The sequence below is a fragment of the Neophocaena asiaeorientalis genome, unplaced genomic scaffold (assembly GCF_003031525.2).
Source record: "Neophocaena asiaeorientalis asiaeorientalis breed wild unplaced genomic scaffold, Neophocaena_asiaeorientalis_V1.1 scaffold260, whole genome shotgun sequence".
Taxonomy (NCBI): Eukaryota; Metazoa; Chordata; class Mammalia; order Artiodactyla; family Phocoenidae; genus Neophocaena; species Neophocaena asiaeorientalis.
The window spans coordinates 311,087-320,091 of record NW_020173404.1 but is presented as its reverse complement, the minus strand read 5'-3'; the positions used below and the strand labels follow the sequence as shown (position 1 = coordinate 320,091).

Sequence of the window (9,005 nt, the reverse complement as noted above, 5' to 3'; positions counted from 1 at the left end):
AATAACTGTTTGGGGGGCCCCTCCCCCCCCCTTTTTTTTTTTTTTTTTTTTTTGGCTGTGTTGGGTCTTCGCTGCTGTGCACGGGCTTTCTCTAGTTGCCGCAAGCGGGGGCTACTCTTCTTTGCGGTGCGCGGGCTTCTCATTGTGGCAGCTTCTCCTGTTGCAGAGCACGGGCTCTAGGCGCCCAGGCTCAGTAGTTCTGGCGCACAGGCTTAGTTGCTCCACGGCATGCGCAATCTTCCCGCACCAGGGCTCGAACCCGTGTCCAGACCAAGGAAATCAAAACTAAACAAAATGCATCGCAAACTCCAGAACTTGAGGTGTAGTACAGGTAGGAATTGGCAACAACAGTAGCTAACGCATGCCTCTGTCACCATCTGGGAACAAGAGGGAATGGGAATGACACAGTCTTTAGAAAGGGGAGAAGGACAGAGTGGGAGAGAAATAAAGAGAGGACAAGACCTTTGGTCAGGGGTGCGATAGGAGCAAGGCTGCTGCCTTTGGTTAAAGTTCAAGACTGAAATCCCTCGTGGGGCTGCATCCTTCTGGAGAAGGGGGTACCTTGTTCTAGTTGGCCCATTCTGGTGGGGACCTTTTCCTCTTTCCCCCACTAGGAGCCCTCTGAGCTACTGGTGACCCTGGGCAAGAGTCTGGATAAATGGCCTCAGCTGTCCCAGGTGGTATGCAGTCTCCAGACTTGGAAATATAGCCGACTCTCATTTATTTACTAAGAAGCAGAGAAGGAAGAATCAGGACAAGGGTCTACATATTATCACAGGCTTTAACTTTCCTTGGAATCATTTAAAGAATCAGAGATCTTTAAGAGTTAAAATGAGAGATCTTAAAGATCATTTGCTTTACAAGGGGATATAATTAAGGGCCCAGAAAGGCTCCCAGGCTGGCCAAAGTCAGAGAGGCAGTCACCCACAGAGCTGGGGCCAGCATCCAGCCACTCCTTCCACTGCCCCAAGCTGATGTTTTTTTGCCTCCAACCCACCCAACCACATTCTGACCTCCTTGGCTTCATGCCTCAATGGGCATCCAAAAATTCTGAACTGCATCACACACTGTGCACCTATGACCTTTATGTGATTTAAACACAGCTCTCCTTTTTGTTAAACACAGAAGTAGGAGGAATAAAAGGAGGTGACAGGGGAGAAGAGGGAGAAAAATGTAATTGTTATGCTATAAGTAACTTTCTCCTTTCACGTCCATGAATGTGTTCTCCGTGTAAGAAAAAGAATACATTACAAAACTAAAGTCTTCCTTTCTATCCTCCTCCCTGGAGATATCCCCTCTTCTCAGATTCACAGTCTTCAATTTCTTTGCATTTATGCAAATACATATATATATCATAGATTACAGCATCATCTTTCTGCAACTTCCTCTCCTCATTCGACAACATGCCTTGCAAACTTTTTCATCTTAGCTCACAGAGCTTTATCACACTTGCTGTAAGTGCTGCAGACAGAAGCAGTTTATTGAGCCATTCCCCAGTGGGAGACACACTAATTTGCAGCCTCACCTACAATGCCAGGAAATAAATATAACACAGCTTTTTATCCCAGTACAGCCATCCCTCGGTACTTGTGGGGCATTGGCTCCAGGACCCCCTCAGATACCAAACTCACCTGGATGCTCAGGTCTCTTTATATAAAATGGCATAATATTTGCATATAACATACACACATCCTCCTGTATACTTTAAATCATCTCTAGATTATGTATAATACTTAATAGTGTAAACGCTATGTAAATAGTTGTAAATACAGGGACTTCCCTGGTGGTGCAGTGGTTAAGACTCCACGCTTTCAATGCAAGGGGCCTGGGTTTGATCCCTGGTCAGGGAACTAGATCCCACATGCATGCAACAACTAAGGAGCCCACCTGCCGCAACTAAGGAGCCCACCTGCTGCAACTAAGACCTGGCGCAACCAAATAAAAATAAATAAAAATAAACAAAAAAAAATTTTAAGCTGTAAATACAATGTAAATGCTATGTAAATAGTTGCCAATGTACAGCAATTCAACTTTTGCTTTCTGGAACTTTCTGGAATTTGTTTTTTCAAATATTTTCAATCCACAATTGATTGAATCCACAGATACAGAACCATGGATACAGAGGGCCAACTGTATATGTTTATTGCCTCAAGTTCTCTCAATCTCCTTTGCTTCAGCCAGGTGCAACTATCTATGGCCAAACTCCTCCTTAAAAGGCTTTTTCAACCTATGTTACCACTAGCAATGTACACAATAATAACCTTTAAATGTATTTACACACTAGTCACAAAAACATGAGGTCGTTTATTACACCTGCAGTAAAATTATGATACCTCAAATATTTTTAATGCCCATATTAGGGAGTTCAATTTAGAAGCACCATTTTAACAATCCCAAATAACACTGAAATCACATTATTGCTTCTGCACAGCCCATCTACCAGTGTCTGCTGGTTGTGCAGAGGGGGCGAGTGTGATCCCTGGTCAGGGAACTAAGATCCTGCATGCTGCGTGGTAGAGCCAAAATGTTTTTTTTCAATTAAAGAAAAAAAAAAGACATCAATCTATGAAAAGGAAAAGACCAAATTAGAGGGAGACGCTCCCCTAGACAAAAAGAGGAAGGAACTCGTAAAGAAATACGGAAAAGCAAACAAGTCATTGGTAAAAGACAGATTTATTTGTTGAAAGACAGATTCAATGGCTCCATGTCTACTGAGAAATGAAACTTCCCCTCAAAGTTGTGTGGCTCACTAAAGTTGAATAGTTCAGCCAAGGGGTATTTTTTAAAGCCTATTGTTGGATTATCCTTCGGAGAATTGGTTTGTTCAATGCCTGCAGAACAGATTTTTTTTTTTTTAATTAAAAGGAAACCACAATTTTAAAATTTATTATTTCCTTAGAAAGTTCCTCATTCTATGAATTCCTATCAGCCATTTGTACCAAAATAATCTCAGGAACACACTGCAATCTCATCCTGACCCATGTGATTCTGCACTTTCCCAGACAGAGGGTAAATACTGACAAAGCAACAGGCGGTAAGTTTTTCTGAACAGCAAGTTCATGAACAGCTAGGGGCATTACCCTGGCCGAGTAGACTATGTATCTTAATCGTATGCAGATTCCTAACTATCCATTCCATTGCTCCCTTTCTGCCTCTGGAATGACCAACTATCCTGGTATGCCTGGCACTGAGGAGGGTTTCCAGGACACGGGACTTTCAGTTTTAAAATTGGGCAAGTCCCAGACAAACCAGGACAAGTTGGTCACCCGACTCAGAAGCCTTCCTGCAAAATCCCCTACTCCACCTCCACAGAACACCAACCCCCAGCAGAGTACTAATAACACCTCAGTGACTTGTACATACCCCTCCTATGGTCCTCACCATCCAGATGACTGTTTGCAGGTCTGGTCTCTGTGACAGGCACACAGTTGCCCAGCAAATGGGTGGGTGGATGGATGGAGGGACAGACTGATAGATTGACTGATGGATAACTCTGCCCTACAGATAGTGGGATGTGGGCTTTGGCATATAAAGAGAACTCTACTTATCTTGACGATTGGGGGCAGAGCTGATTAGGAGAGGTGACAGATCATGGACTGATTTTAGGCATATATTTTGCTTCAAGACTTTTTTCCAGCACCAGTTGATTTCCTTCTGTCCCCGAGTCCCCAAGAGAATTCCCAAAGGCCAAGCTCGGTGATTAAAAGGCATACCCCCTTTTCTCCAAAGCTGCTAGGTCGGGAATCTTTCTCTTTAGTGTGACTGAGCCTTAAAACTTAAAACATAGGCTTCCCTGGTGGCGCAGTGGTTGAGAGTCTGCCTGCCGATGCAGGGGACACGGGTTCGTGCCCCGGTCCGGGAGGATCCCACATGCCGCGGAGCGGCTGGGCCCGTGAGCCATGGCCGCTGAGCCTGCGTGTCCGGAGCCTGTGCTCCGCAACGGGAGAGGCCACAACAGTGAGAGGCCCGCGTACCGCTAAAGAAAAAAACAACAACAACAACAAAAAAAAAAAAACCTTAAAACATAAAAAGGAACTCAATTCAATAAAACTTGTATTTACTTTTTTTATATAATAAACAATTTCAAAAAACTACTTTAAGGGACTTCCCTGGTGGTCCAGTGGTTAAGACTGCACTTCCATTGCAGGGGGCCCAGGTTCAATCCCTGGTTGGGGAACCAAAATCCCGCATGCCACATGGCACAGCCAAAAAAAAAACTACTTTAAACAAAACTTTTTTTCCCCATATCAAACACCACGATTAGCCTAGAGATCAAATGGTCCCAATGCAGGAGTTTTAAGTTAAAGAATGACTGAACAATAAACACCTGTACCATGCTACATAAATAAATCTAAAGCAGCTACAACGGCATGTGCCTCTTCAAGAGCAGTATTTTAGCAGGATCCAAGTTAGAACGTCCAAGTTCTGACTCTAGTTCTGCCATTTTCTTGACCTTAGCAAGTTGCAAAATCTAGCTAGACCCCAGTTTCCCCCTTTACAAAACGGATGTAATAAATAGCACCCACTGCTGAGGGTGACTAGAGTACCCAGCAGAGCTTCAACACATAGCGAACAACTAGTGGTAGCCAGGAGTAACTAAAGTTGCAGTAGTGATGTGCTACTGCCAAGCTCCATTAAGAAGGTTCTAGATCTCCCTCCCAGTCTTCTCCTAATTTTACATCTTTATTCCTTCAAATTTTTTCTCTAAATGAGTGATGATTATTATTTTCTTGTAAAGTGGATAATTAGGCCTGCTGCCTTGCTATGAGGATTTGAGATGTTTGTCACCAATAGCTCGATGTCTTCCTTAATACAGGCGTAAGACAAGCATGGGTTTGTCCTATGATGAGGAACAGAAGGTAACTAGGATGTGAGAAGAAGAGGAGGAAGCGTTTTTTTGGTAAACTCTTTGGATCGACACTCTACAAAGTTTGATGGCCAACTACTTCTCTGAGACCCTCAATCTCTCCACTTTGCTAAAGCAAATTCTGCGGTTTACAAGTATTCCAGAGAATTAGGTTTGCCAGGCAGACCAACAGAGCTAATCAGCCACAGACACTGCAACTAAAGATCAACAGCTGATTTCTAAAAAAGACTTTGGCACTCACTACGAAACAGCTCCAATGGGACTAGATTAAAAGTTAAGACAAAATAAGGTCTTCCCCTCATCCAGCACTCTGGGGCTTTTCAAGGCAGACCCAGAGCAGCTATACACTAACATTTTTGGCCAAATAACCAGGCCTGACTCTGCTGGCCTCAGACTCCACAGATAATTACTTTGCTGGGTGTGTGAGAACCTGTCCCCAAGCTGTCATTTCTTCATTAACTCTGGTGAAATCCTTAGTAGTACTCTCCACTTACAAGTGGAGAAACTGAGTTACTGCCGTTGAAAGCACCCAGCCCTGCTCCAGTTCATCCTCTGAAGGCACCTGTCCACACCTGATAGCACGCTCTGAAACAGGTTGTACAATAGGTGAAGGATGGCCACCTCCACTGACTGCACCTGTCACAGCGTCTAGGGGCAGCAGAGGGCCAGGTTTCCTTGAGGAATTAATCCGGTCATAAAAAAAGGAGGAACGTTTGCTGGGAAGGCAGCAGTGGATTTCAACAAAGAGGAGAGGGAGAGTGCAGGCTCTGGATTGTGGCCCCAGCCATGCCAGAAATGTACGCAGAGCAGCTCCCCTCTGGAGAGCTCAGTTTTCTCATCAATGAATAAGAGAGGGACTAGTTCATGGGAGATCCTTCCAGGCAAGAAGTATTTGACTCACGCCAAGGACATTCTCTCCAGCAAATCTAAGGGAGAAATCCTAAAGAGCAATCTCAAATTCACAGCGACTTTTAAACCGGGAGTTCCTGTTTTCCATGTTAGGGCAGTGAAATGAAAAGCCACAGAAATGACCATGCAAAGTCTCACATTTTGGTACCAGAATCCTGAGGCATGGGCATAGCAAAAAGAAGAGGCATTTCCTTCCCAACTGCAGGCTTTCTCTCCCACAAAGACTAAAAGCACACAGGATTCTGCAGTGGGGGAGTTTCGTCTTGCCCACATCTAGAGACCTAGGCAAGTCCATAAAACACGCACACGATCCCTCCCAAATTTCCCTTTCACTTCCCAGGCTTAATAACTGAAGAATGCACAGGCCTGGGGGAGCTGAACTTGGGGCTGGTGTGAAACTCTGTACTAAAGCCAAGGAAATAAGAACTCGAAGCAATTAACTTAATTCTGGCCCAAAGGAACTCGACCTATTTTTGGTGTACGCTTGGGGCGGGGCCAACCTTCGGAGTGGGCCCCGCCCCAGAGACCTGCCGGGAGGTCTCCCCGTTTCCCCGTTTCCCCGGACTCCTAAAGCAGGTGCTCAGGGCAAAAACGCACAATGCGACCCAAGTGCGTCACGCCACAGAGATCCTAAGGGACGAAGGGAGTAGTCCTGGCGGGTTCACCGCCCCCAATGACCCAAACTGGAAGTATGGGCTGACACGGAGCACTGGCTCCGGGACAGGTGAGGACCAAACAAGACAATAGAGCCATCAGAAAGAAATGACTTAGAGGAGGATGAGCCCAGATGTCGGCGATAGGGACAGGAGAGGAGGACAGATGGAGAACTGGAAGGAGCGCAGGGGAGGGGGCGTGGGTCGACTCTGGCCCTGGAGCGAAAATGCCCCAGAGGCACACACAGACCCAGGTCCAGGCTCCAGGCGCCGCGGCGCTTGGGGACAGCCCCCTCCCGCGAGCCCGGCTGCCATCCCCACTCCCGCACTCCGCACCGTGTTGTAGAACTCGGCGATGGCAGGCACGATGGTGTAGTTGTCCTCGCACCAGTCCACCTCCGAGCTGCCAGCCCGCAGCTGGTCCCACCAGTGCGGGGAGCTCATGGCCGCTCTGGGGCATTGGAGAAACGGCTCCCGCAGCCTAGAAGAGGCCAGAGCTGCCGCTGGACACCAACTGCGGTGGTGGCAGCAGCGGCGTCGGCTTTATGCACCACGGGGCAGCCGCCGGATGTGGCGCCTCCTGGGCCGGCCTCTCGCGGCTCCGCTCTGCAGCGTAGGACGTGACTGGCTCGCAAATCCCTCCCTCGGCTCCGCCCCCTGGGGGAGCCCGCGGGACCTTGAGCTCCGGCCTCGCCCCCCGCCGGAGGCGGGATGCGCGGGGGAGGGGAGAGTGGGGTTGGGGAGGGGAACTGTCTCCCCCTCCCCCACCCCTGGACGCGTCTGTTGCCAGCAGGTGGCAAAGGCCTCGACGGGCCTGCCCACGCCCACCTTGCGGCTCAGACTTGCAGGCGCCCCCTACCCCAGTTGCGCAAAGAGCGCCAGAGCCCGCCCTGGCAAAAATTTGAAAACCCAGAAATTAAGAAACCCAGGAGGACCCGGCCCCTACGAAATCGTGGCAGCCTTTGCTCGGACTTGCCTGCATGTCGGAGAACATGTCTGAGTGCACGTGGCACGCCTGCACTCACGGCCGAGAAAAGCCCTCAGTCCCTCCGGCTTGCTTGGTGCGTTGGGCTAAGGCAGGAAGACCTTGGAGTCTGCAGTGGAGCCGAGGACTCTCCCATACAGCCTCTGCCACCCACACCTGGGTAGAGCGCTTCTGCAGTTTTGAATACCTTCCTGCCCTCGGTCCCGTGGACTCCAGTGTTAGAAGGTAGTTTACACATAGGGTCAAACTTCAGCTATCCCAGTCCCCAAAAGATGCAGTGTGGCTGGTATGACACCTCCAGAACATCCCAGGTACAAGAGATGATGACAGGTATGTTGCACTTACTCTGTGCCAGGCGGTGTTTGAAGAGCTTCCGAGTGTGTCACTCATTTAGTGCTCCCAGAGGGGATCCTGCGAAGTGGGTTCTATCAGCAATGCCATTCCAGCTAGTAAGTGTCAGCGCTAGAAATCAAATTCAGGATGATCTCAGATCTGCTCATCACTGCTTTGCTTTTGCTGCTGTAACTATTCTGTAGTTTCTAGACCAAAGCTAATCTGGTTCCAGCGATTCCTGAAGAAAGAGAAAACTGTCATTTTGGTTTTGGTCATAGCTCTGGTCCTTCTTCCTTGGGCAGTTCTAGGATTCCATGTCAAGATGGCAGTGGCAGAATAGGCCCTGGTCAGGTGACTGTCAGTAGGATCTCTTTGCTCCAGCCGTCATGGTACCCGGAAGGCCAGAACCTCCCCAGAGGCTGACCTCTTTCTGGCTTGACAGTCCCCTTGGACCCTGGCTGGTGTTCCAATGCCTTATGCCCCCAGTGTCCTTCTTCCACAGGTACCTGCACAGACACTCACTTGTCTTTCCAGCTCTCCATCAGTGGCAGAAACTACAAGGCCCACTCCTCTCCTAGTCTTCAGGAAATCCAGCTTTCTCCGCCCAGAGCCAGACCACACTCCTCCTTTCAACTTCGTCCCAACTCCTATCGTGTCCTCTTCCTAAACAGCCAGTTCCACTGTGTCCTGAAATTCAGGACCCAGTCACCTTCTCTTAAGGTCAGAATTACCCAGATCTGCAGGATACCCAGTGTGAGCTGGCCGCTGAAGTGGGAGGAAGAAAACATTTCCCACAGACACAAAAGAAAAGTACATCAGTTAATTTCTCAGTGTCTCACAGTGCTACACCAACTGCCCAACAATAGTTCTCCATGTTAAGGTTTTACTCCTTCTAATATTTTAGGTGGAAATGTGTTCATATTCATTAATTCTGATGGTGTAAAACACACCATCATTTCATATGCCAGTGGCTCTCAGAGTGTGAGATCCCTTTCAGGTCAAAGCTCATTTCCTATTAACACTATGACATTATCTACCAGGGAAGCCCCAATGCTGGCACATTCTTGATCTTACCTGAAGGCATCTACAGAAGGTTTTCAGACAACAGGCAGCATGTTTCTTTTCCAGATGGTCTTTATACAACTTGTTGACGGAAACATGGAGATTACAGTTGCCAAGTCTTCCCACCAGGAATAACCACTGAGTTTGTGTGTGTTCAGGCAGTGACAAAACATCTCAGTTGTCACCCGACCAACCA

At 47.9% G+C, this 9,005-nt stretch overlaps 1 protein-coding gene across 2 annotated transcripts in view; it reads right to left on the bottom strand.

Moving 5' to 3' along the window:
- ACER2 (alkaline ceramidase 2) overlaps nt 1-6,955 on the bottom strand; it is a 30,609-nt gene extending 23,654 nt beyond the window's left edge. For both annotated transcript variants that reach the window (XM_024747170.1, XM_024747171.1), the window contains exon 1: nt 6,766-6,955. In XM_024747170.1, the coding sequence (XP_024602938.1) occupies nt 6,766-6,873 (108 nt within the window). In that variant the 5' untranslated portion in view covers nt 6,874-6,955. The remainder of the gene's footprint in view (nt 1-6,765) is intronic.
- Between the last annotated feature and the right edge of the window lie 2,050 nt (nt 6,956-9,005).